This window comes from Suncus etruscus, chromosome X, assembly GCF_024139225.1.
Source record: "Suncus etruscus isolate mSunEtr1 chromosome X, mSunEtr1.pri.cur, whole genome shotgun sequence".
Lineage (NCBI taxonomy): Eukaryota > Metazoa > Chordata > Mammalia > Eulipotyphla > Soricidae > Suncus > Suncus etruscus.
Window position 1 is genome coordinate 131,777,586 of NC_064868.1, and position 27,474 is coordinate 131,805,059.

The 27,474-nt window shown below is 38.5% G+C and overlaps 1 protein-coding gene and 1 non-coding gene across 2 annotated transcripts in view; both read right to left on the reverse strand.

Annotated features, from left to right (window-relative positions):
• Positions 1-588: 588 nt before the first annotated feature.
• DNAAF6 (dynein axonemal assembly factor 6) overlaps positions 589-27,474 on the reverse strand; it is a 91,965-nt gene continuing 65,079 nt past the window's right edge. The window contains exons 5-6 of the mRNA XM_049767623.1: positions 7,721-7,806; positions 589-771 (exon numbers count right to left, since the gene is read on the reverse strand). Of these exons, the coding sequence (XP_049623580.1) occupies positions 642-771; positions 7,721-7,806 (216 nt within the window). The 3' untranslated portion in view covers positions 589-641. The remainder of the gene's footprint in view (positions 772-7,720; positions 7,807-27,474) is intronic.
• LOC125999739 (small nucleolar RNA SNORA51) lies at positions 1,722-1,854 on the reverse strand. The gene has a single exon (XR_007492214.1). It is a non-coding gene; the product is annotated as a small nucleolar RNA SNORA51 (small nucleolar RNA).

Below are 27,474 nucleotides of genomic sequence, written 5' to 3' on the forward strand. Positions count from 1 at the left end.
AAGCAAATAATCGAGAATACTGTGATATTTGAAGGCCGGCCGCAGATCACAAAATGTTGTACAGAGGGCCGCAAACGGCCCGAGGGTCGCGAGTTTGAGATTCCTGCTGTAGTGTATCACAGTAATTCTAGGATCTGCAGCTCATTGCTGCTACTCACCATTATGAGAGATTGTCACAGTGCATCACACTGACCAAAGCAATGAAAATTCAATTCAAAGTTTGAAGTATTTTTCTATTGTATTATCAAACACATTTCACCAGTGCAAAAAAGAAAAATTTAAAAATAGGATAATCTACGGAATTAATTGATGGAGTACTTCAGATTACTGAAACATGAATCAACCATTTCATGGTCATATTCAGTTAACTAATTGGTCATGTAGTAATCTAATTGTTAGCCTGTAAATTCTATCCAGCTATCACTATAAAACGGGAATAGTTAATTGGAGAAATATTTTCCACCAAAGTAACATAAATAACTGTAAATTACTAGACTATTTCTAGGATTGAATTAAGATTCTTTCTAAAATATGCCAGAATAATAAAGCATAGAAAATATTAACTACAATGTTTTCATATTATCTCAATTTTTATTAGTGTCTTTTTTTTTTTTACAACTTTTAGCCTTATCCAGGCACTTTCAGAAGAAATTCAAAAAATCTAACTCTCTTTTCATAGTCATGGTGACTTCGAGAGTCTCATCTTCAAGAAAGAAGGCTGCTTTTGCACTATTACTTTCCACAGGATGAGGAAGTGGTACCAATACCTTCCTGAAATATGAACCAAAAAAGAACAAGTTAAAAACATATAATTGTCTTCATAAAGTGATATTTAAAAAACATCATTTTAGTAAGGCTTTGGAAAGTAAAATATACCATCAAATAGAGCAATGGTCCTCAAACTACGGCCTGCGGGCCACATATTGTATTTATTCCCATTTTGTTTCTTCACTTCTAAATAAGATATATGCAGTGTGCATAGAAATTTGTTCATAATTTTTGTTTTTACTATAATCTGGCCCTCCAACAGTCTGAAGGACAGTGAACTGGCCCCCTGTTTAAAAAGTTTGAGGACCCCTGAAATAGAGACAAAAAATCTATTTTTATAGCATAAATAGTGGGTCCACAATATGCCTAAATAACACAAATAGTATATCACTTTCCCCTTCCCCTAAATTTATCTAAATTTATTCATTGTAAAACAGTCTCAGAATCATTGTAACTCAAGTTAGTTGGATAGTTCTGTTGCCAGTCATAATTGTGTAAGAAGAATGTGGCTACTGGGTAGGTTCATATGACACCCTGAAAATAAAGAAACAGCAACAATCTTGATCTAAGGGCAGATTGCCCTATTTCAGCACCCAATGGTGTGTTGAAATCAAAAGACACTCTGTCCTAGGATCTGTGAAAAAAACAAGATCACTAATTACAGAAGACTGATTTTGAAAATCTCAACTGAGCAGAACGTTTCCTGACACCATAAAGAAAGACCTTGGGATTTGACAATTAAAATGTCCGGAGCCTGTAGCTGGTCTTATCACAATATGCTTCAAGGGTAGAGGCACCCTGTATCTCTCAAGCAAAGGGAATTTCCTTTCTAATTTCCCCAATGCTTACTGTGCCTATGCAAAAAAAAAAAAAAAAAAAAACCACAAAACAAAACAAAAAAACATGCGACACCTGACCCCCCCATTTTTCTTCTTTCTTTTTCTTGTTTTCTACTTTGTTCCCCCATTCACAATACAGACCAGGCAAAGGACCTGGTTTGAGGTGTATATGGGAAGCATTTACTGTACCTCCTCTTTCTATACAGTCAGTGTAAAGAACACAGCCTGTGGTAAGCATTGGGAGGCCTTATCTTTTCTCTTTTTTCCTTCATTTTTCCTTTATTTAAACATCTTGATTACATAAATGATTGTGATTAGGTTTCAGTCATGTAAAGAACACCCCTTCACCAGTGCAACATTCCCACCACCAATGTCTCAAATCTCCCTCCATCCCACCCCACCCCCACCTGTACTCCAGACGGGCTTTCCTGTTCGCTCATTCATTCACATGATTATGGTAGTTCTCTGTGTAGTTATTTATATAGCGTATTCACCACTCTTTGTGGTGAGCTTCGTGAAGTGAGCTGGTGTTCCAGCGCTCCTCTCATTGTCTCTGAGGATTGTTACAAAAAATGACTTTTATTTTTCTTAAAAACCATAGATGAGTGAGACTATTCTGCATCTCTCCCTCCCTCTGACTTATTTCACTCAGCATGATAGATTCCATGTACATCCGTGTATAGGAAAATTTCATGACTTCATCTCTCCTGACAGCTGCATAATATTCCATTGTGTATATGTTCCACAGTTTCTTTAGGCATTCGTCTGCAGAAGGGCATCTTGATTGTTTCCAGAGCCTGGCTATTGTGAATAGTGCTGCAATAAATATAGGTGTGAGGAAGGGGTTTTTGTATTGTATTCTTGTGTTCTTAGGGTATATCTGTAGGAGTGGAATAGCTGGGTCGAATGGGAGCTCAATTTCCAGATTTTGGAGGAATCTCCATATTGCTTTCCATAAAGCTTGGATTAGACGGCATTCCCACCAGCAGTGGATAAGAGTTCCTTTCTCTCCACATCCCCGCCAGCACCGATTGTTCTCGTTCTTTCTGATGTGTGCCAATCTCTGTGATGTGAGGTGGTATCTCATCGTTGTTTTGATTTGCATCTCCCTGATTAGTGACGAGGAGCATTTTTTCCTGTGCCTTTTGGCCATCTGTATTTTTTTTTTTATCAAATTGCCTGTTCATTTCTTCTCCCCATTTTTTATGGGATTAGATATTTTTTTCTTGTAAAGTTCTGTCAGTGCCCTATATATTTTGGATATTAGCCCCTTATCTGAAAGGTGTTGGGTGAATAGTTTCTCTCACTTGGTGGGTGACTCTTGTATCCTGAGAACTATTTCTTTTGAGGTGCAGAAGCTTCTCAGTTTAATGTATTCCCATCTGTTGATCTCTTCTTCAACTTGTTTGGAAAGTGCAGTTTCCTCCTTGAAGATGACTTTAGTCTCAGTATCATGGAGTGTCTTACCGATGTGTTGTTCTATATACCTTATGGTATCCGGTCTGATATCAAGCTCTTTAATCCATTTGGATTTTACCTTCGTACATGATGTTAACTGGGGGGTCTATGTTCACTTTTTTGCAAGTGGCTAACCAGTTCTGCCAGAACCACTTGTTGAAGAGATTTTCCGTGCTCCACTTAGGATTTCTTGCTTCTTTGTCAAAAATTAGGTAATTGTATGTCTGGGGAACATTCTCTGAGAACTCAAGCCTATTCCACTGATCTGAGGGTCTGTCTTTATCCCAATACCATGCTGTTTTGATAACTATTGCTTTGTAGTACAGTTTAAAGTTGAGGAAAGTAATGCCTCCCATTTTCCTTTTCCTTAGGAGTGCTTTAGCTATTCTAGGGTGTTTATTGTTCCAGATGAACTTCATAAGTGTTTGATCCACTTCTTTGAAGAATGTCATGGGTATTTTAAGGGGATCACATTACATCTGTATATATAAACATTTACATCTGTAAATGCTTTGGGGAGTATTGCCATTTTAATGATGTTAATCCTGCCAATCCATGAGCAGGGTATGTGTTTCCATTTCCGTGTTTCCTCCCTTATTTCTTGGAGCAGGGCTTTATAGTTTTCTTTGTATAGGTCCTCCACATCTTTGGTTAAGTTGACTCCAAGATATTTGAGTTTGTGTGGCACTAGTGTGAATGGGATTGCCTTCCTGACTTCCATCTCTTCCCTATCATATTTGGTGTATAAAAAGGCCATTGATTTCTGTAGGTTGATTTTGTAGCCTGCCACCTTACTATATGAATCTATTGTTTCTAGGAACTTTTTGGTAGAGTCTTTAGGGTTTTCTAAGTAGAGTATTATGTCGTTTGCAAACAATGAAAGCGTGCCTTCTTCCTTTCCTATCTGGATTCCCTTGATATCTTTTTCTTGCCGAATCGCTATAGCAAGAACTTACAGTACTATGTTGAAGAGGAGTGGTGAGAGCGGACAGCCTTGTCTTGTACCAGAATTTAGAGGAAAGGCTTTTAGTTATTCTCCGTTGAGGATGATATTTGCCATTGGCTTCTGGTAGATGGCTTTAACTAAATTGAGAAATGTTCCTTCCATTCCCATCTTGCTGAGAGTTTTGATCAAGAATGGGTGTTGGACCTTATCAAATGCTTTCTCTGCATCTATTGATATGATCATGTGGTTTTAATTTTTCTTGTTGTTGATGTTGTGTATTATGTTGATAGATTTATGGATGTTAAAACATCTTTGCATTCCTGGGATGAAACCTACTTGGTCATAGTGTATGATCTTCTTGATGATGCATTGGATCCTATTTGCCAGGATTTTGTTGAAGATCTTTGCATCAGCATTCATCAGGGATATTGGTCTGTATTTTTCTTTTTTGGCAGCATCTCTGTCTGGTTTTGGTATCAAGGTGATGTTGGCGTCATAAAAGCTGTTTGAGAGTGTTCCCGTTTTTTCAATGTCATGGAAGATCTTGGGTAGGATTGGTAGTAGCTCCTCTTGAAAGATTTTAAAAAATTCATTAGGAAATCCATCTGGGCCTGGGCTTTTCTTTTTGGGCAGATGTTTGATTACAGTTTCAAGTTCTTCAGTTATGATGGGGGTGTTTAGATATGCTACATCCTCCTTACTTAAATGTGGAAGGTTATAAGTGTCCAAGAATTTATCCATTTATTCTAGGTTCTCCTGTTTAGTAGCATAAAGTTTCTCAAAGTAGTCTCTGATTACCCTTTGGATCTCTGCAATATCTGTCATGATCTCCCCCTTTTCATATCTAATATGGGTTATCAGATGTCTCTCTCTCTTTCTTTGTGAGTTTTGCCAATGGTCTATCAATCTTGTTTATTTTTTCAAAGAACCAACTTCTGCTTTCGTTGATCTATCGAATTGTTTTTTGGTTTTCCACTTCATTGAGTTCTGCTTTCAGCTTTGTTATTTCCTTCTGTCTCCCTGTTTTTGGTTCCTTTTGTTGGTCATTTTCTAATTTTTTGAGCTGTGCCATTAAGTTATTCAGGTATGCCCCTTCTTCCTTCCTGATGTGTGCTTGTAGAGCTATACATTTTCCTCTTAGGACCGCTTTTGCTGTGTCCCATAGATTCTGGCAGTTGTGTCTTCATTATCATTTGTCTCCAGGAAAGTTTTTACTTCCTTTTTGATTTCATCTCGGACCCACTGGTTTTTCAGTATCAGGGTGTTTAATTTCCAATTGTTAAAGTTTTTCTTCTGTGTGGCTTTGTAGTTCACATCTAATTTCAGAGCCTTGTGGTCAGTAAAGGTAGCCTGCAAGATTTCTATCCTCTTGATTTTATGGAGGTATGTTTTATGTGTCAGCATGAGTCTATTCTGGAGAATGACCCATGTACATTGGAAAATAATGTGTATCCAGGTTTTTTGGGATGGAGTGCCTGTATATGTCTACTAGTCCTCTTTCTTCCATAACTCTTTTCAGGGCTAGTATGTTTTTGTTGGGTTTCAATCTGGTTGACCTATCAAGTGTTGATAGGGTCGTGTTGAGGTCTCCCACAATTATTGTGTTATTATTGATTTCTTCTTTCAGATTTGTCAGTAATTGTATTAGGTAATTTGCTGGTGTCTCATTGGGTGCAATATATGTTTAATAGTCTGATTTCTTCCTGTTGCACATATCTCTTGATTAGTACATCGTGTCCATCTTTGTCCCTTACCACTTATCTGAGTATAAAGTTGGTGTCATCAGATATTAATATGGCCACCCCAGCTTTTTTTGAGGGTTTGTTTGCTTGGATGATTTTCCTCCAGCTGTTGATTTTGAGCCTGTTTGTTCTGACTATTCAGATGTGTTTCTTGTAGGCAGCAGAAGGTTGGATTCATCTTTTTGACCCATTTTGCCACTCTGTGTCTTTTAATTGGTGAATTTAGTCCATTGACATTGAGGGAGATGATTGTCATAGGATTTAATGTCATCTTTGTAGATAAGTTTGATGTGTTTGTTGGTCTCTCTTGCCTTAGAGTAAACTTGTCAGTTTTTTCTTTAAGGCTGGTTTATCATCTGTGAAGTTTCTGAGCTGTTGTTTATCCATGAAGCTATGTATTCTTCCTTCAAACCTGAACATGAGTCGGGCTGGTTGTATTCATTTCATTCAGTCTTGTCACAATATCCCACCACTGTCTTCTGGCCTTGAGAGTTTCTTGTGACATGTCTGCTGTAAGTCTTAGGGATGCTCCTATGAATATAATTTCCCTTTTTGATCTTGCTGCTTTCAGTATTCTAGCTCTATGGGATTTGTCATTGTAATGAGGATGTGTCTTTGGGTATTTTTCTTTGGGTCTCTTTTAGCTGGTACTCTTTGGGCATGCAGGATTTGATTGCATGTTGTCTTTAACTCTGGGAGTATCTCTTTGATGATGTCTTTGACAGTTGATTCTTCCTGGATATCTCCTTCCTGGGTTTCTGGGACTCCAATGATTCTTATGTTGTTTCTGTTGAGTTGATCAAAGACTTCTATTTTCATTTGTTCGCATTCCTTGAGTACTTTTTCCATTGCATGTTCGTTTGTCTTAAGGTTCTTTCCCAATTTCTTCTGTTTTGTTGAGTTTTTCTGCACCACATCTTCCAGTACTCCAATTCTCTTCTCAACTGCTGATACCCTGTTGGTGAGGCTATCCATTGAGGGTTTCAGTTGAGCAACTATGTTTTTCAGATCTGTTATTTCAGTTTGGAGTGGAGTGTTCTGATTTCTGTCTTTGTGTTCTCTTCAGATCGATCTATGCTTTTTTTTGAGTTCTACGAACATCTTCCATATTTCTATTCTAAACTCCTTATCTGAAGGTTAATCAGGTGGTTGGAATTTATTAGGTCATCCGAGCTTTCATCTTCATTCTCTGTTTGCCTGCGAAGTTTCCCCATTGTCATACTTGTAGTGTGGTTTTTCCTGCGTGTTGTGGTGGGGTTCATTGGTTAGAAAGAGTGTGCAGCTACGAAGCGAAGCCTCTTCTGCTGCCTCTAGTTGCCAGTCCTTAGAGTGAACAAAGGCACAGCAGGGCAGAGCCTCCACAGGCCAGAGACCTCAGCTTATTGGACAGCGATCCCCACAGCCAGAATGTACTTACTGGGCAGCTTCAAAATGCAGTTTTTTGGGGGTGCGCTCCCTAGGCCTCTGAGGAAACCTTCAGAGATTCAGAAACACAGGCAGATAGGCGTAAAAGAAGTTTTCCTTGAAGTCCTCAGAGTGAACAAAGGCACAGCAGGGCAGAGCCTCCACAGCCAGAGACCTCAGCTTATTTGAATGTGACCCCAGCAGCCAGAATGTACTTACTGGACAGCTTCAAAATGCAGTTTTTGGGGGGTGCACTTCCTAGGCCTCTGAGGAAATCTTCAGGTATTCAGAAACATAGGCAGATAGATGCAGAGGAAGTTTCCCTTGAAGTCCTCAGAGTTAACAACCATCTCTATTTTTCTTAATGAAATATTCTAACTCCATTAAATGCCAATGACTAGATTTTGCTGGTATCAATTTACTCTGAGGAACACTGTCGCATTCCCCCAAATTTTATAGATATGCAGAATAGTGTACAATTTTAAATAGTTTACTAAATTATTCATTAGTATTATATTAATTATTATTGTATCACACCATTTCAATTTTTATTTTTTACTCACTTATTAGGAGTACGAAGATCAAGGTACATTTCCTGAATATCAATCTCAATATCTGAAGGGTTTGTGTTTGGAAGTTTAATTTTTACCTGGAAATGAAAATGAGAAGAAAATGCTATTGTCTTATGTACTTCTTATACACAAATAATGTTAAAAAATTTAATATTAAAAAAGCAATACTACTCACATTAGTGCCACACAAATTCAAATATCTTAGAGTCAACCTAACTAAAAAGGTGAAGGACCTACGCAATGAAAACTATAAAACACTGCTTCAAGAAATAAAAGAGGACACAAAGAAATGCAGACACATATCCTGTTCATAGACTGGGAGAACTAACATCATTAAAATGGCAATGTTCCCCAAAGCATTGTGTATATTTAATGCAATCCCCCTAAGGATACCAATGAATTCTTCAAAGAAGTAGATCAAACACTCCTGGAATTCATTTGGAACAATAAACAGCCACAAATATTTAGAGCAACCTTTAGGAAAATAAAGATGGGAGGCATCACCTTCCCCAACTTTAAATTGTACTATAAAGCAATACTCATTAAAACAGAATGGTATCTGAATAAAAACAGACCCTTGGATCAATGAAATATACTTCAGTATTAAGAGAATGTTCCTGAGCCTGGAGAGATAGCACGGCAGTGTTTGCCTTTCAAGCAGCCGATCCAGAACCTAAGGTGGTTGGTTCGAATCCCGGTGTCCCATACATTCCCCCGTGCCTGCCAGGAGCTATTTCTGAGCAGCCAGGAGTAACCTCTGAGCACTGCTGGGTGTGGCCCAAAAACAAAAAAAAAAAAAAGAGAGAGAGAGAATGTTCCCAAGACATATAATCAATTAATCTTTGATAAAATATCAAGAAATGCAAAATAGAGCAAGAAAAGCCTCTTCAACAAGTGGTGTTGGGACAACTGCTCAGATGCATGCAAATAAGCAATCTCGGACCTCCAGCTAAAACCATGCACAAAGGTCAAATCCAAATGAATTAAAGACCTGGATATCAAGCCTGAAAACAAAAGGTATATAGAGGAACATGTAGGTAAACACTCCATGGTATTGAGACTAAAGACATCTTTTTTTTTTTTTTTTTTTTTGGTTTTTGGGCCACACCCGGCAGTGCTCAGGGGTTACTCCTGGCTATCTGCTCAGAAATAGCTTCTGGCAGGCACGGGGAACCATATGGGACACCGGGATTCGAACCAACCACCTTTGGTCCTGGATCGGCTGCTTGCAAGGCAAACGCCACTGTGCTATCTCTCCAGGCCCGACTAAAGACATCTTTAAGGAGGAACAATCACTGTCCAAACAAGTAGAAGCAGAGATAAACAAATGGAACTATATTAAACTTGAGATGCTTCTGTATCTCAAAGGAAATAGTGACTAGGATACAGAGGTCATCACAGAATGGAAGAAATTATTCACCAATACCCACCAGATAAGGGGCTAATATCTCAGATAGACAAGGTACTAACAGAATTTAATGAGAAAAAAATCTGATCCCATCAAAAAGTGGGGAGAAGAAATGAACAAACACTTCATCAGAGAAGAACTACAAATGACCAAAAGACACATAAAAATGCTTTACATCACTAACCATCAGAGAGATGGAAATCAAAACAACAATGAGGTACCATCTTACACCACAGAAACTGGCACACATCACAAAGAAAAGGAACAATCAGTGTTTGTGGGGATGGGGAGAAAGGAACTCTCATTTGTTGTTGGTGAGAATGCCCTCTAGTCCAGCCTTTATGGAAAACAGTATGGGGATTCCTCAGAAAACTGGAAATTGAGCTCCCACATGATCCAGCTATACCATTCCCAGGAATATACCCTAGGAACTCAAAAACACAGTACAAAAATGCCTTCTTGCATAATTATATTCATTGCAGCACTATTTACAGTAGCCAGAATCTGGAAACAACCCAGATGCCCGACAACAGATGAGTGGCTAAATAAACTATGGTACATATATACAATGGAATACTATGCAGCCTTAAGAAAAAAGAAGCTATAAAATTTTCCTATAGATGGATGGACATGGAAAATATTATGCTAAGTGTAATAAGAAGGAAGAGAGATAGGCAAATACTCTCACTCATCTGTGGGATTTAATAGAGATCAAAGACAGTATGTTTATAATACTCAGAGACAATACAGATGAGGGCTGGCAGGACCAAAGAGTGGTGAGTACAGTTAGATAAATAACTACACGAACAACTATAATGACAACAGTAGTGAGTGAGAGAAGTAGTATGCCTGTTTTGGATACAGTCAGGGGTGGAAGAGAAGGGAGTTGGGGGCATTGGAGGTGGGAAGGTTACATTGGTGAAGTAGGGTGTTCTTTTTTTTTTATAACTGAAACCCAAGTACAAACATGTTTTTAATCATGGTGCTTAAGTAAAGATTAAAAAAAACAAACAAGAAAATGCTATTGTCTAGAAGAAAGGTTCTTTTGAATAGTGAAAGAATATATGAGAAATGTGGCTCTTTCATTACAAGCCTAAGGAGAAAGGCTCACCATTTTCATTAACAGATGAAGAAACTGAGTTAAAGAGTCATTTTTGAGTGCTCCAAGTACAAACATGTAGTCTGAATAAAGGCTATATGACTTCATAATGACTTTGTTTTAGGCTTCAGAAGAACGGGCATTGTTCATTCACCCCTGAGCCATGGATACCATCTACAGAAACAACCATGGTTGTCTATAACATCACCAGGAAACAAACCTCTGTCTACCAGGGAAGATCCTACTGTTGCCCTGACATCGAAGTACTCCAAAAATAGTTCTTTAAACACACAGACGACTTAGCAACAGCAATTACCTGCTTTCAGGGCAGTGCCTCTAAGGGTGAGGTGAAACTAGAGAATGCTTCACATCATCCTGACTTGGATGTAGGCTATGCACAGAAACCAGGATCTCTAACTAAAGAAACCTGACACCAACAATAGCGATTGTGTGGAAAAATTTTATTGGGACTACAGAGAATGACCTAGGGGTAAGACAACCTAGTATGCCTGGAGCCCAAAGTTGGTCTGATGCCAGAATAAGGTCTTCTTGTATTTAGGCCAAGGTTTTTCCTTTCTATTTCCCCCATATTTTGTTGGGCCTATGCAAACAACAATTGCCACTCTCATACTGTTTTTACTGTATATCTGTAACTCTTACCCTTAAAAAAGAAGAGCTTACTAAACTTTCTGCTATTGTTTTAATGAGTTCATTGGTGATACAGATACTCCTCGCTTAATGACCATGTTTCAACCACTTGGTCCTAAGCAAATTGGTCATTAAGTGAGGAACGGCATGTACTGTATACCATAGTACAGTATATGCATAGTACTTGACAATGCAATATTCTGAATAAGTAAAATAATGAGAAAAATCAAACTAAAAACTTCCACTTGTTTTAATTTGCATAGGTTGTGTAATTTACACACAATACTGCAATTTATTACAAAACATAAAGTTAGTAAAGTAGGTACATTAAAGCACCAAAAACCACAGTACTGTACTGTAGAGTGTACAAGATGGAAAAAGGATATTTAAAATAAAATAAAATAACAGTGAAAAGATGCTTGTGTGAGCAGTCACTAAACAGGTAGGTTGTTAAGTGAGGAGTATCTGTACAATAATTTTCACAAATATACTTGCTACTGAACATTTTCTTCTTTCCTTTCTCTTCCATTTCTTTTTATTTTTTTTCTATTTTCTGTATTTTTAATAACACTGTTTTTGGTCATCTTGAAATGTGTATTATGATCAGTTATGTCAACTATGTGATGCATTTTCTTTAAATAAATTCAATTAAAAAATAAAATAAATAAAAATGGCTATATTGGGGCCGGAGAGATAGCATGTAGAGCATTTGCCTTGCATGCAAAAGAACAGTGGTTCTAATCCTGGCATCCCATATGGTCCCCCGAGCCTGCCAGGAATGATTTCTGAGTGTAGAGCCAGGAGTAACCCCTGAGCACTGTTGGGTGTGACCCAAAAACCAAAAAATAAATAAATAAAAAAGAGTAATTCCTGAATATCAATTGGTGTGGCTAAAAAAAAAAAAGAAAAGAAAAAAAATAAATGTACTATTCCAGGAAAGTTGTTAATATAATGAAAGAGAAGCAACAATATGACCCCTACAGAAAAATATAACTACATTTTTTCCGACATATAAAACGACTTTTTAACCCATGAAAAACTTCTTAAAGTCAGGGGTTATCTTATACGCCAGTATACAGCATGTTAAAACTTACATCAGCTTCAGGGACGAGTGATCTGCCCCCATCTTACCATCTCATCCAGCTGCCAGGCGTCATTCCTCTGCTTGTTCTGATTAATATTTCAGGGCACACAAAGGACTGAGCACTGCAACCCATCCAGCCACTGGGTGTCATTGCTAATATGCGACTTTCTGGTGTTTAGTCCTCTTCTTGTCCTGATTTATCTTTCAGGGCACACAGAGGAGCTGAGTTACTGAGCACCACATCTCATACAGCTGCCGGTATGCAGATTTCCAGTGCTCAGTCCTCTGTTCAGCTTTTATGGGACACAGAGGAGGCATTCTGTCTCCCTCTAGATGTCCTATTAATCACTGCACCCCAGCCATATGCACTTGGAGGAACCCCCTCTCCCTGCTCTCAATGTAGATCACAATTAAAAAATCACAGTCACTCACTAAAAATGACAACTGTAAAATGATTGTTGGCACTCCAAAGTCTAGCTTTATTAAACATATACTGTTAATGTTTGAGGGTTCTACTCCTTTTTCTTACGTTTTTTTTAAATTTCCATTTGGTGTGCATTAAAAGAGAGGTAGTCTTATACAGCAAATATAGCCCAAACCCTATATATTTAACAGGAAAAGTAGGGAGTCATCTTATATGTCCAGTCATCTTTTACGCCAGAAAATATTGTACTTATAAATACATCAGCACAAATACCATACAACACAGCAATTTCAATCCTGTGTGTGTATAAAATTTATATATACACACCTAAGAACATTAAAAACACATTCATACAAAAACATTATGTTCACAACACCATTATTCACAAGAGCTGAAAGTTTCAAATAAACAAAATGTGTATTATCTTATGCATAAACAAAATTTGGTACTATTTATACCACACTGTTATTTCATATTCATAAAATATTCTGTCACAAAAATGAACATAGTAGTCTTACATGAATGAACCTTGAAAACAATAAGTTAAAGAAGCCACACATGAAAAATAATATCAGAATAGTGTACTTATAAAAAATATCCAGAATAGAAAAATCTATAGGAAATCAAACTAGAGGCTGTGGAGAAGAAAAGAGAAGGGAGTGAAGGTTAACAAATATGGATTAGTTTGGGTTGATAGGGTAAAAGGGGCTTACTGGAATTAAGTAATCATAATGACTATACAAGATTGTGAATTTACTAAATGTCATTAACTTTAAGTTTTATACTATATGTATTTTTCCATAATATAAATTCCAACTCTACTAGTTTATCATGTTTTTGATAAAATTTAATTCTGACTTACTCTCGCTAAAATGATATGGCATAAACAGAAAAATATCACAAGGTTAAGGTAAATTATAAAGCCATCTCTGAAATGAGCTACAAGATTTTAAATATAGGACAACTGGAGATTTCAGAACTGGAAGAATGGAAAACATTAAAGTAAAAAGTTATAATGGAAACACATCTGATACATAATGAAAATGAGTGAATTCTTTGAATGAAGTTTAAAATAGGAAATGGTATTTTGAAGCATAATGTGAACCAATCTGTGCTATGAATAATATTTTATTTTATTAAAATGCATAAAGCAAATATTTGGAGGGTGACTGAATTCTTATTGTCTTAATATATTCTATGATTATTATTTTCACCTCCTAACTCATATTTTGAAATTTTAAATCTTCATTAATGGAGATAAACAGAGCATTTCTTCAAAGAAGAAATAATAGGGACTCTACCTCAAGGTAACAACATTTTATTGGACAAAGAAAAATATATTTTCACTGTAATAACATTGAGATTTGAGGAAAGGGTTGAGATTTTTTTAGTTACAGAATGACTCATGTTACTTGGACAAAGAAACAAAAATATTTGTTATTTTAGTCTGAAATGTTTAGCTTTTTCAACGTAAAAGTTGATTTACCCAGGGTTAAAATGACATTTGAGGAAGGAAAAATATGGCATATGAAATTTAAATAAAATTGTTGCATAGATTTTCAAGTGGCTATTAAAATCATTTGCAACCCTCATGAAGTGTTGTTCAGAAACAATTTACTAATTTGTCCTCTCAAGTAAATTAAATTTGTAAAGTTTCAGTGGAGGGATAGAGGGATCATTTAAACTGACTGATGCACTTTAATATCTCATAACTTAAAAGGCTAAACACTAAAAAAAGACTCAACAGAAAAACTTCTTGAAACATGAATCAGACTTATTTAGAAATAATTCTGATTAATACTGGGAATATATACTTTGTTATTCACTTGCAATTGATGTACCAAAGACCTAACTTCTCCCTTAAAGCTTCAAAAAGCTATTGTTTCACAAGAACATTCGATCAGAAACCTAAGCAACGCAGAGTAATTTGTGAAGAAGTGAAGTCTCCTAAAATAGCATGTGACTGTCATTTTGGATGTACCAAAGTAAAGGCCTCAACAACCTGAAGCCAAGATCCTGACTATTAAACCAGGACTACTTACTAAGTCACTTCTATTTCTAACCAATAAGAAATGTGTCGAAAGTGTTAGTTACAGTTTTGAGCCATAAATTTGGAGTAGGTATAGTTTATATAGTTTAGGTAACACTAAAGAATAAGCAATAAATTACAGACCAGAATTTTAACGTAACTCCCAAAGTTGAAATACTAATTTGAGGGGGCCGGGCGGTGGCGCTGGAGGTAAGGTGCCTGCCTTGCCTGCGCTAGCCTAGGACGGACCGTGGTTCGATCCCCCGGCGTCCCATATGGTCCCCCAAGAAGCCAGGAGCAACTTCTGAGCGCATAGCCAGGAGTAACCCCTGAGCGTCACAGGGTGTGGCCCAAAAACCAAAAACCAAAAAAAAAAAAAAAAAAAAAAAGAAATACTAATTTGAATCCTATGTAAATAGAGGTACATCAATTGCTGTACTTACTAATGTTGTAGAAATACTGTATTTACTAATGTTGTAGAAATTAGGTCTTTGGTAAGATCAAAGTTCTTTAAAGCAGTAAGGGAGAAGAAATCCCTTAAGTATAAAGGGAAGAATAAAAGTATCAAACCAGATCTCCCATTTGAAACAATAAAGTAATAAAATTACATATTCACATTACTGAATGAGAGAAACTTTCAACCAAGAATCCACTACCAGCAAACCTCTCATTTAGATGAAAGGGAGAAATAAAAACATTCTCAAACAAACAAAACTTGCAATATTCATGGTAACCAAGCGACTCAAAATGAACTACTCAAAGATCAATTATATAAACAAAATACCCTTTTGTAACAATAGCAGCACAATAGACCTTTCTATCAATAGTTTCTTTAAATATCAAATGTCTAAACTCTCCCATCAAATGACACAGAGTAATGGGTTAGATCAGAAAATAAAACCCAGCCATTTTCTCCCTGCAGGAAACACATTTAAAATCTCAGGACTGACACAGGCTCAAAGTAAAAGGATGAAAAATAATTATACAAGCTACTGGAAAACAAAAACAAAAGCTGGAACAACCATATCTATTTCAAACCAAGTGACATTCAACAATCCAACATCAAGAGTGTACTTACAAACAAGAATGGATACTACTTATTTATCAGGGAAACCATAGACCAAGAAATACTAACTCTGATCAACATATTTGCACCAAATATAGAGTCTAAAAAGTATGTAAGGCCTTTGCTCACAAACCTAGAGAAACATATGGACAGAAACATGATATTAGTGGGAGATATCAACATGCCACTCTTGCCACTTGACAAATGCACTAGGCCTTTCTTCTAGACAATAGCATTTTCACTTTTTAATCTTTACCATGATTAAAAACATGTCTGTAGTTGGATTTCGGTTACAAAAACAGAACACCCTACTTCACAAGTGCAACCTTCCCACCACCAATGATCCCATCTCACACCTCCCTCACCCCTGCTTATATTCGAGATAGGCATACTAAGACATAAGAGCTAAAATATAAGAACCCAATATAAGAAACTAAAAGAACTGGGGCTAAATGATATATACAAGGCCTCTTATCTTCAAAGAGCTAAATATATATTCTTCTCAAGTGCACACGAAACATTCCTAGGATAGACCACATTTCTTACACAAGTCTAACTTACATAAATTCACAAATATAAGAATTTTACTGACGGCTGACTGTGGGGACTGCCAGGTGAAGTGCTGATTGCTTCACCTGCGGAGTCTCCATCCTGCTGTGCTTCTTCTGAGGAAACTGAGGACCTGAAGGGAGCCCTGTCCTGTGCTTCTCTGTCTTTTCTGAATTCTTGAAGCTCTCCTCAGAGCCCTGGGAAGTGAACCCCAAAGAAACTGCATTCTGAAGCTACCCAGCGAGCGAGTGAGTGGATAAGAAATGGCTGACTGTGGGGATTGCCAGGTGAAGTGCTGATTGCTCTACCTGTGGAGTCTCTGCCTTTCTGTGCTTCTTCTGAGGAAACAGAGGATCTGAAGGGAGGCCTGTTCTGTGCTTCTCTGTCTTTTCTGAATCCTTGAAGCTCTCCTCAGAGCCTGGGAAGCAAACCCCCAAAAAATTGCATTCTGAAGGTACCCAGCGAGCGAGTGACTGAGTAAGAAATGACTGACTTTACAAGCTCAGAAAGGAGAAGCCGCTGAACTCTGCTGGAACTCAGATGCCAGCACCCCTATCTGCCTGTCTTCTGTGCTGTGCTACATTTTTGGCCTGAATTCATCCTGTGTGTGGCTCATCTGCAGATGGCTCACCTTCCCTGGAGCCTTCCCTGAAGGTGAGTTTACAAGTGCAGAAAGGGTGGAGCCAGAGGAGCATGGCCTCTCCGCTTCGCTTCCCAGCCGTGCACATCATTTAGCCAATGAATACAACCAAAACATGTAGAAAAGCCCACAATACAAGTGTGACAATGAAGAAGCAAGGCAGGCGAGTGCCAGACATAGAGAATGATGATGGCAACTCTGATGACTTGAACATGACCAACCAACTAATCAGTCCCTAAGGAGTTTAGAGTCACAATATGGAAGACGTTCAAAGAACTCAAGAAAAGTATAGAAGAGAACACTAATAAGAATCAAGAGAATATAAAGATAGAAATCAGAAAACTCCAAACTGAAATTTCAGGTCAAATAACAGGTCTGAAAAACTCAGTAGATGAATTGAAGAAAAACATGGTTGAGCTTTCTCACGGGTTAACAGCAGCTGAGGATAGAATCAGTACACTGAAAGATGAGATGAAAAGTTTTGCTTAAGATCTGAGTTCAGGTTAGAACTAAGTTATAGAGAATGTTTAGCTTGTTGTTTTTACCCCCAAATGCACCAGTAGTATCATATGGCACTGTTCCTTTTCAATAGGCACACTAAAATGGGGGAAATCTTATGTATAGGAAGTCCTTATCTAATAGGAATAAGAACCCATAAATTTTATAGTGCAGGGGTGCCTTTCATCCTGAATATTTGTTTTAAAGGCTTGACTTAGGCCTCAATTGATTGGACATTGACCATCCAACCCCAAATCTCAGACCCCAACCTTGGAACCAGCACAATTTTCTGCAGCAGCACCAGGAATCAAACTCCCCCCCCCCTAGGGAAAGGCCCTAATGACACCCTGGCACCAACTTGCTCCAGGGTAGGTTCATATAACACCTTGACAGCAGCAATTAAAAAGGAAACAGCAATTATTCACTCTTAGGGCAGGTTTCCCTATCTCACCACCTTACAGTGAGATGAAATCAGAAGATACTCCCTGACACCCCAACTTTGACTTAGGACCTATGCAAAAATTAAGATCTTTAGTAATAGAAGACTGACTATGACAACTTCAACTGAGTAGAACTTTTCCTGGGACCATAAACAAATACCTTGGTGTGAGCAACCGAGCACCCACATGTTTAATGGAACTCTGAATGGATTTTCCACCGTCTGATTCAAGCCACAAAAAGTTTGCATAGCCCTGAGCCAAAAGAACCCTGCAAATAAATTTAGCTCACCACAGAGAATCTGGCTTAACTAGATTCCTTAAATCTTTCCATGGAACCTGTTTTTGTAACTGCTCTCATACACGTAATTATAGATAGGTTTTTGTAAGGTTTAAACTGTAAGATCTATTAAGGATTTGCTTCCCCTCCCCCCCATCCTGCCAGGTTCTTCCTTATCCTTCCCGCCATCAAAATGTGTCTGCTCCCATTGGTTAAAATCGTTGTACCTGTACAAATCTGATTGGTTTAAGTTTCAATCCTATGTTTTTGCTCCTCCCACTGAAGCAGGGCATAAAAACCCTGCTTGCTCCCTCAATAAACCTCTTGACAGGAACACAGATTGAGCGTTTTATTAACTTCTACGGCTTAATTTTCTAGGTGTTCACAAAAGAGCTTAACACTTGCGAATTATTTGTATCTGCCTTCTGCCTTCTGTCCTGGTTGAGAGAAAGCTGCTGGCCGGAAATCTCTCCCGGTAAAGGGCAGAAGCAAAGGCGAATACAGATGGCGCCCCCCACATGAGTGTTTTGATCCTACGTGATTCATCCGGTCGGCTGGAGGCAGGCGAATCCAGGAGCTTGCGTGGTAAGACGTCGGTAAACCCCCATCAGGGGTGGGTAAGCTCCCATCAGGAGTGACGCAGCGTAGAGTCAGCCTTTCTTAGTGTGCACACTTATTTGTGCCGACCTATCGTCCCACAATTGGCCTTTGGGACTCCTGTGCTTTTTTTACTATGGGCAACCCCCTCAAGCACAGAAGCCAAATTTATTGCTTAATATTCAGTCTGAATTGAAACGCAGACATATAGAAGTTACCAAAAAACGTATTTGTAATTTCTTAATGTTTTGATCATAATGTTTGCCAAAAATCTAGTGTTCTGGGCTCCCTCTCATCTCTCAGTTTCCTTCCTCCTCTGATCCTTCATCTTCACTTCTGCCGCTAACAGTCAGCCAATTCCCTAACCTTGCCTCCAGCTTTTTCGTCACTGCAAAACAAAAAACTGCCTTTAAAAATCTCCCTGGCGTTTCTCGTACCCTGCCATAGCCTGCCTCAGCTCCGTCCTTGCTTCGCCAAAGTTTCTACTCCCCTCCTTAGCCGGCAATTGCTACAAAACAAAGTCTTTAATTAAAAAAGCCTCAGAAAGCTGTTTCAAGCCGTATGACCCCGAGCCCCTTACACGCTCTCCTGCTTGAAATCTATTGGGGGGCGGCGCTGTCTCCCCCGCTGAATCACGCAATATTGTCTACACAGCGCTTAAAGCTCAACTCTTTGTCTTTTGGAAAGCTGTAAAATCCTTCCGGCAAGCAAGCACAGATTCTAATCTCTCAGCTCATAGCTGGCTTCACTTTAAAGGGACAGCGCCCATTTTCCAAATCCCAGCTTGAACCCGGTTCCACACGTGGCAACAAACTTTTGCTACCCCCCCCCCCCCGGCCTCCTGGCCATGCGGCCGCTTAAGCAAAATTCAGCGAGCAGGGCGAAAAACCCCCATCCCTTAGTATACACATGCAGCCCTACCTCCCCTCAGGTTTTTATGGTTGTCTCTCTGTTACAAATGTTCCTTTTACCTGAGTTGGGATGCCTAAGTTGAAATGTTTTTCTAAAGATAAAGGCCACAGTTGGTAAAATTAAAAAGTCTTAAATGTGTTACAAAATGTCATAATAAGTTCTTTAACCTACGCAAAGGTGACGTATATGTGGCATACTTTGTACCTGTTTTTAAAACTGTAAGTTTCTGTGTAGCTAAAATGCAAAACATAAAAAAAAACTAAAATAATACAAGTAAGCAAAAGAAGAGCTTTCCTTTAACAATATGTGTAAACATTCCAAAACACTCTGAGCTAAACCTAAGCTCTTTTAAATGCATAATAAATATAGGAGTATAGCATTGCCATTTAAAAAACTTAAACCAAATAATCTGAACCTTAAAAGTGGGTAGGCAGGGCCCGGAGAGTTAGCACAGCGGCGTTTGCCTTGCAAGCAGCCGATCCAGGACCAAAGGTGGTTGGTTCGAATCCCGGTGTCCCATATGGTGCCCCGTGCCTGCCAGGAGCTATTTCTGAGCAGACAGCCAGGAGTAACCCCTGAGCAACGCTGGGTGTGGCCCAAAAAAAAAAAGTGGGTAGGCAGTTCAAACAGTGGCATAAAAGCCATTTCAATAACAAAAACAATATAATAACTAGTTAAATAAATTTGTTCATAAATTGTTGTTCATAAACTTAAACCTTAAGTAGCTTTGTCCCTTTTCTTAATTTCAAGCTTAATTTTAAACTCAAAGGTAAGTACAAATAATTTTGCATTTTCCAAGTTTAATCTTAAGTTGTCTCTGTTCATGTTGTGGTTAGCCCTTTTTAAAATAATATTGTTAATTAGTATCATAAAAATAACTAAATTTTATAAGCAAATTAACAAGTATTAAAAATAATTTTGGTCTTAAGCTCTAGGTGTGTAAATGCATCAAATGTCTCTAACTATATTTTATAATGCCTAAACATCTTGTTAATTTGGTACCTATATTTTTTACAAATTATTCACTTAAAGTCTTCAAAGTAAAAACAGTTGTTTTTTAAAGTCAGTTTTTTATACCTTTAATAATCATAGTTCATACTCTTGTGTTTAATCATAAAAATTTTAACACTTTATTACAGCTGTCTTACTATTCTACTGTAAAACCAATTTATAACAAACCTGTTCATTTTCAGCAAATAATATCATACTTCAGAGTGGAAACTTCTTCTACAGTGCTCCCCTAACCATTTCACTTAACAAAATTTTTAACTGCTAACATTTTCCTTCATGTTTTAAACTTCAAATTAGAATTGTTTAAAAAATGTTTTGTGTTAAAGCTAAACCTTAAAATTTATTTTCAGCAGTTCCACTCCAGCTACATTAACAGAATTTTTTTACAAACATGCCGGCTAAGTATTTAAAAGCGCTTGTCAATTTTTCCAATGCAAATTTTGAATAAATCCTCTTGTCTGTTCATGTGTGTGTTATGCGTGAAAGTAGCCACAATGTTGTGTTTCGTGTTGTTTGTTCTGTATGTTTATTTGTTATTTTTGCATTTCATTATAAATACAATTTTTAAAGCCTTATCCATTTTTGAAATTTCAATTAATTTTTTTTAATCTGGCTTAGTCTAGTCATCTAACTAACTGTGAAATCCTGCTAAAAATCCTGTGCTAAGCTAGCTTTGTTCTATCAGCATGGCAGAAAGAGTAGGGGATGGTAAACCCCAAAAATTTCTCAAATGGCCATCAGGAATAATTTTTCCCTGGAGAATTTCTGGACTTTACAATCACCCAACTTTCTGCTATGTGTAAGTTAAGGTCAAAAGTATAAGGCCAAATGTGGCTAGAAAAAAAAGCATCTAGCTTTAATATAATAACTAAAAAGTTTAACAAAAATCATTTAGGTTCAGTTTAAAGTTTTTTAAAAAAAAATTTGGCTATTGTTAATTATAACACTTTTTTGAATGCTGAAGTCTGACAGAGGTCAGATAACATTCCCATGGTATTCTAAAATTTGTGTAATGTCATTTTTATATCAAAAATTAAATTCATAAAAATTTTATTGACAAAAAAGGCCCCCAAGTAACCATTTTGCCTCCTGCCAAGCTGTTTTCTTATAGACATACTTCCTGCAGCTTCCCGCAGTCCTGCCCTCATTCACTTCAAAAGAGCCTGCCACCGCTCTTGCTAGGTGCCATTCCTGCAAACCTGTTTCTGACTGACTCCACCTTTGACAATGCTGAATTTGGTACTCTGCCTGGCTGCCACCAACCACCCCCTTCGAACCAAGGCTTCATTAATTTGTTTGCTTCACTTGACTCTCCCTTGCAAGACGATGACAACACCTCTGGTTCTTTCCCTTCCCCTTTTATGGTGCCGGAAACATAGCCAACTCCCCTCCCACCCATCCCCTGACCCATCCTTAAGTAACCCTTTGTGCCCTCACCATGGGTGCTGAGAAAAAGTAAGCCACCCCCAATCAATTTTTGCCACGACCTGGCCCATTCACCCATTCCCCAGAACACTGGCTATGTCAGCTCAACCTCTCCCATGCCCTGAGCTCTTCAGGACACTGCCTGCTTCCTCACCCTTCCAGCCCACGCGGTCTTCCGAACCCCCCTCCTCCTCTCAGCTCATCCTTGTCATGATCAACGCCTCTGCCCAGACGCCTTCGCTACCTGCTATTCACCCACCTCACCAGCCTAAATTGCTGCCTTGAACTGCCTTACTTCACCAACGACAACAAACTTCTGCGATGCGGTATGAAGCTTCAACATGGCTTAACTTTAAAACTAGTGGTGGAACTTGAACCTTGCCTTTTGGTGCCCAATATAATTTCCCCTATTACAAATTGTAATCAAATTCTTGTCCTAAATTTCTCCTTTCAGTTCATAATTGCCCCCAATTTAACGTTTTTTGCCTGTTTCACTGGTTTATCTCCCCACATTATTTCACATTTGTTTCTTCAGTCCAAAAACTACTGTGTTTTAATTGTTTTAATGCCTAAATTAACTGTTACACCTGAAACTAATTTATTACCCCTTAAAAATAACTCTGTATCTCTCTCCCACCGCAGAAAAAAAACCAGTTACTGCTCTTACCCTTGCCTTATTAATGGGCCTGGGTATTATTGGTGCTGGCACAATAATTTATTCATTAATTCCTACTCTAAAATCTGTTAATGCCTTAAGTATAACTGTTGTTAAAAATGTTTACAAACTTAAACTAAGTTTACAATACTTAAAGCACACTGTTAAATCCCTAGCAAAAATAGTGCAGCAAAACCACCGTGTTTTAATTTGGTTTCCTTTTTTTTGTAGAAAGGGGGAGTCTGTGTAGCCCTTAAAGAAGAATGTTGTGTTTTTAAGGATGAAACAGGTTTAGTTAGAGACAGCATTCAACGTATAGAGGATGATTTAGTAAATAGACAAAAAGATATAGAGCAAAGTGAGAGCTGGTACAAAAATTGGTTTTCTACCACTCCATGGATAACAACAGTGCTCCCAGCTTTTTTGGGACCCTTCATTGGCTTCATGTTGCTAGTTTCTTTTGGTCCTTGGGCTTTTCGCAAACTCACCACCTTCGTGAAGAATCAAGTGGATGAAGCAACCAGAAAAGACTCAAAAGTTTTATACCAACAACTATGCACCTCAGAAGACCAGCTGACGCCTGACATCTCCCCTCCTGCCAACTCTCCGCCACTTAAGTTTGAAGTTATCGAGGAGCTGGCGCATAGACCTCAATCTGTGCGCTCGCGCCTTGCCAAGCTTTGGAAACGACTGACTCAAGGGTAGCAGATGCGGTGACTGGAAGCCCCACACCTCTTCACCCAGTGTGGCCAGTCCACCGAGGCACATCTGTCCTTTCCATATTGTATACTAAACAGGGGGAGATGTGAGCGACCGAGCACCCACATGTTTAATGGAACTCTGAATGGATTTTCCACCGTCTGATTCAAGCCACAAAAAGTTTGCATAGCCCTGAGCCAAAAGAACCCTGCAAATAAATTTAGCTCACCACAGAGAATCTGGCTTAACTAGATTCCTTAAATCTTTCCATGGAACCTGTTTTTGTAACTGCTCTCATACACGTAATTATAGATAGGTTTTTGTAAGGTTTAAACTGTAAGATCTATTAAGGATTTGCTTCCCCTCCCCCCATCCTGCCAGGTTCCTCCTTATCCTTCCCGCCATCAAAATGTGTCTGCTCCCATTGGTTAAAATCGTTGTACCTGTACAAATCTGATTGGTTTAAGTTTCAATCCTATGTTTTTGCTCCTCCCACTGAAGCAGGGCATAAAAACCCTGCTTGCTCCCTCAATAAACCTCTTGACAGGAACTCAGCTTGAGCGTTTTATTAACTTCTATGGCTTAATTTTCTAGGTGTTCACAAAAGAGCTTAACACTTGCGAATTATTTGTATCTGCCTTCTGCCTTCTGTCCTGGTTGAGAGAAAGCTGCTGGCCGGAAATCTCTCCCGGTAAAGGGCAGAAGCAAAGGCGAATACACCTTGGGATTGGAAAATTAGCATGCCTAAGCCTATAATTGGTCTTATGACAGTATGCTTCATGGGAAGAGACACCATGTTATTTTTACGCCAAGGGTATTTCCTTTCTACTGCACCTATGCAGAAAAAATATCTGACACACCTGCCCCCTTTTAAATTTTATTAATATTTTCTAGATAGAGGATCCTACCTTTTTTATAGAACCTTGGAACATGAATCACTCTTTTTACCTTATATTTTCACATCTTTCTACAAAGTGAGAAAAGAAAAGAAAAAAGTGGATGGGGCCCAGGTGCCAAGTGGTCTCAGGTGCATTGGGAGGGAGAAAAGGGTCAGAACTAAATACCCAAGCCAAAGTCAATGACAAGAGAATAAAGAGACCCAAACTACAACAAGCCAAACACAATAATCACCTGTTACATTGGTAGACTGGGGGGCGGGGCTAAGAATTGAGGGATGAAATACATGCTGGGAACTATGATGGAGGAAGGTCGGCACTGGTGGTAGGAATGGCCTGTACTCGCCTCCGCTTCTGCCCTTTAGTGGGAGAGATCTCCGGCCAGCAGCTTTCTCTCAACCAGGACAGAAGGTAGAAGGCGAATACAAATAATTCGCAAGTGTTAAGCTCTTTTGTGAACACCTAGAAAATTAAGCCGTAGAAGTTAATAAAACGCTCAAGCAGAGTTCCTGTCAAGAGGCTTTAATGATGGAGCAAGCAGAGTTTTTATGCCCTGCTTCAGTGGGAGGAGCAAAAACATAGGATTGAAATTTAAACCAATCAGATTTGTACAGGTACAACGATTTTAACCAATGGGAGCAGACACATTTTGATGGCGGGAAGGATAAGGAGAAACCTGGCAGGATGGGGGGAGGGGAAGCAAATCCTTAATAGATCTTACAGTTTAAACCTTACAAAAACCTATCTATAATTGCGTTGTATGAGAGCAGTTACAAAAACAGGTTCCATGGAAAGATTTAAGGAATCTAGTTAAGCCAGATTCTCTGTGGTGAGCTAAATTTATTTGCAGGGTTCTTTTGGCTCAGGGCTATGCAAACTTATGGCTTGAATCAGGCAGCGGTAAAAAATCCATTGAATATGTGGGTGTACGGTCGCCCACATCTCCCCCTGTTTAGTATACAATATGGAAAGGACAGATGTGCCTCGGTGGACTGGCCACACTGGGTGAAGAGGTGTGGGGCTTCCAGTCACCGCATCTGCTACCCTTGAGTCAGTCGTTTCCAAAGCTTGGTAAGGCGCGAGCGCATAGATTGAGGTCTATGCGCCAGCTCCTTGATTACTTCAAACTTAAGTGGCGGAGAGTTGGCAGGAGGGGAGATGTCAGGCGTCAGCTGGTCTTCTGAGGTGCATAGTTGTTGGTATAAAACTTTTGAGTCCTTTCTGGTTGCTTCATTCACTTGATTCTTCACGAAGGTGGTGAGTTTGCGAAAAGCCCAAGGACCAAAAGAAACTAGCAACATGAAGCCAATGAAGGGTCCCAAAAAAGCTGGGAGCACTGTTGTTATCCATGGAGTGGTAGAAAACCAATTTTTGTACCAGCTCTCATTCTGCTCTAAATCTTTTTGTCTATTTACTAAATCATCCTCTATACGTTGAATGCTATTTCTAACTAAACCTGTTTCATCCTTAAAAACACAACATTCTTCTTTAAGGGCTACACAGACTCCCCCTTTCTTCAAAAAAGAAACCAAATTAAAACACGGTGGTTTTGCTGCACTATTTTTGCTAGGGATTTAACAGTGTGCTTTAAGTATTGTAAACTTAGTTTAAGTTTGTAAACATTTTTAACAACAGTTATACTTAAGGCATTAACAGATTTTAGAGTAGGAATTAATGAATAAATTATTGTGCCAGCACCAATAATACCCGGGCCCATTAATAAGGCAAGGGTAAGAGCAGTAACTGGTTGTCTCCTGCGGCGGGAGAGAGACACAGAGTTATCTTTAAGGGCTAATAAATTAGTTTCAGGTTTAACAGTTAATTTAGGCATTAAAACAACCAAAACACAGTAGTTCTAGGACTGAAAAAACAAATGTGAAACAATGTGGGGAGATAAACCAGTAAAACAGGCAGGAAACGTTAAATTGGGGGCAATTATGAACTGAAAGGAGGAATTAATGACAAGAATTTGATTACAATTTTCAATAGGGGGAATCATATTGGGTACCAAAAGGCAAAGTCCAAGTTTCACCACCTGTTTTAAGGTGCTGCTGAAGTGAGGCTTGGAGCTGGATCGCAGAGCGAAGGGGTCAGAGACAGGCAGGGGGTCGCCAAAGCAGAAGGGCGGTTGAGATGAATAGCAGATAGGCAGGGTTAGTGATGGTGGAGGCGTTGACCAGCTGCAGGATGAGGTTCGAGGTGGAAACTGGACCAATAGGTTTGATGGTTAATCTAGGCATTAACAAAGCTAATAGTTATGATAAGCAAGAAACATTTCAGTAACAATATGGGGAGAATGTTCAGTGGAGTTGGGGGCTTCAATGAAGATGGAAGTGTTGTGCCTTGATGAGTTTCAGCTTCCCAGTGGAGGTTAGCAGGGTCGTTGGTAGCAGTGGGCATGCTGAAGGTTTATAGAAGGGCTGCCAGGCAGAGTATCATTCAGCATTCCCTTTAGGCAGAGTTAGTTAGAAACAGGTCCGGCAGGAATGGTGGGCTAGCAGGAGGGGTGACAGGCTCTTTTGAAGTGGGTGAAGATAGGACTGCAGGAAGCTGTAGGAGGTCTATAAGAAAACAACTTGGCAGGAGGTAAAATGATTATTTTTGAATGCCACAGGAATGCCTTCTGACTTTTGCCAGACTTTAGCACTTTAAAAAATTTTATAATTAATAATAGCCAATTGTTCAAAAACCTTTAAACTGAACTTAAATGATTTTTCTTAAACTTATTAGTTATCATTTTAAAGCTAGATGCTTCTTTTTCTAGCCACATTTGGCCTTATTCTATTGGCCTTAACTATACATAGCAGAAAGTTGGGTGATTGTAAAGTGCAAAAATTCTCCAGGAAAAAATTATTCCTGATGGCCATTTGAGAAATTTGGGATTTACCATCTCCTACTTTTTCTGCCATGCTGATAGGACGAAGCTAGCTTAGCACAGGATTTTTAGCAGGATTTCACAGTTAGTTAGATGACTAGACTAAGCCAGGTTAAAAAAAAATTAATTGAAATTTCAAAAATAGATAAGGCTTTAAAAATTGTATTTATCATGAAATGCAAAAATAACAAATAAACAGACAGAACAAACAACACGAAACACAACATTGTGGCCACTTTCATTCATAACACACACATGAACAGACAAGAGGATTCATTCAAAACTTGCATTAGAAAAATTAACAAGCGCTTTTAAATATTTAGCCGGCATGTTTGTAAAAAAAAATGTTAACGTAGCTGGAGTGGAACTGCTGAAAATAAATTTTAAGGTTTAGCTTTAACACAAAACATTTTTAAAACAATTTTAATTTGAAGTTTAAAACATGAAGGAAAATGTTAGCAGTTAAAAATTTTGTTAAGTGAAATGGTTAGGGGAGCACTGTAGAAGAAGTTT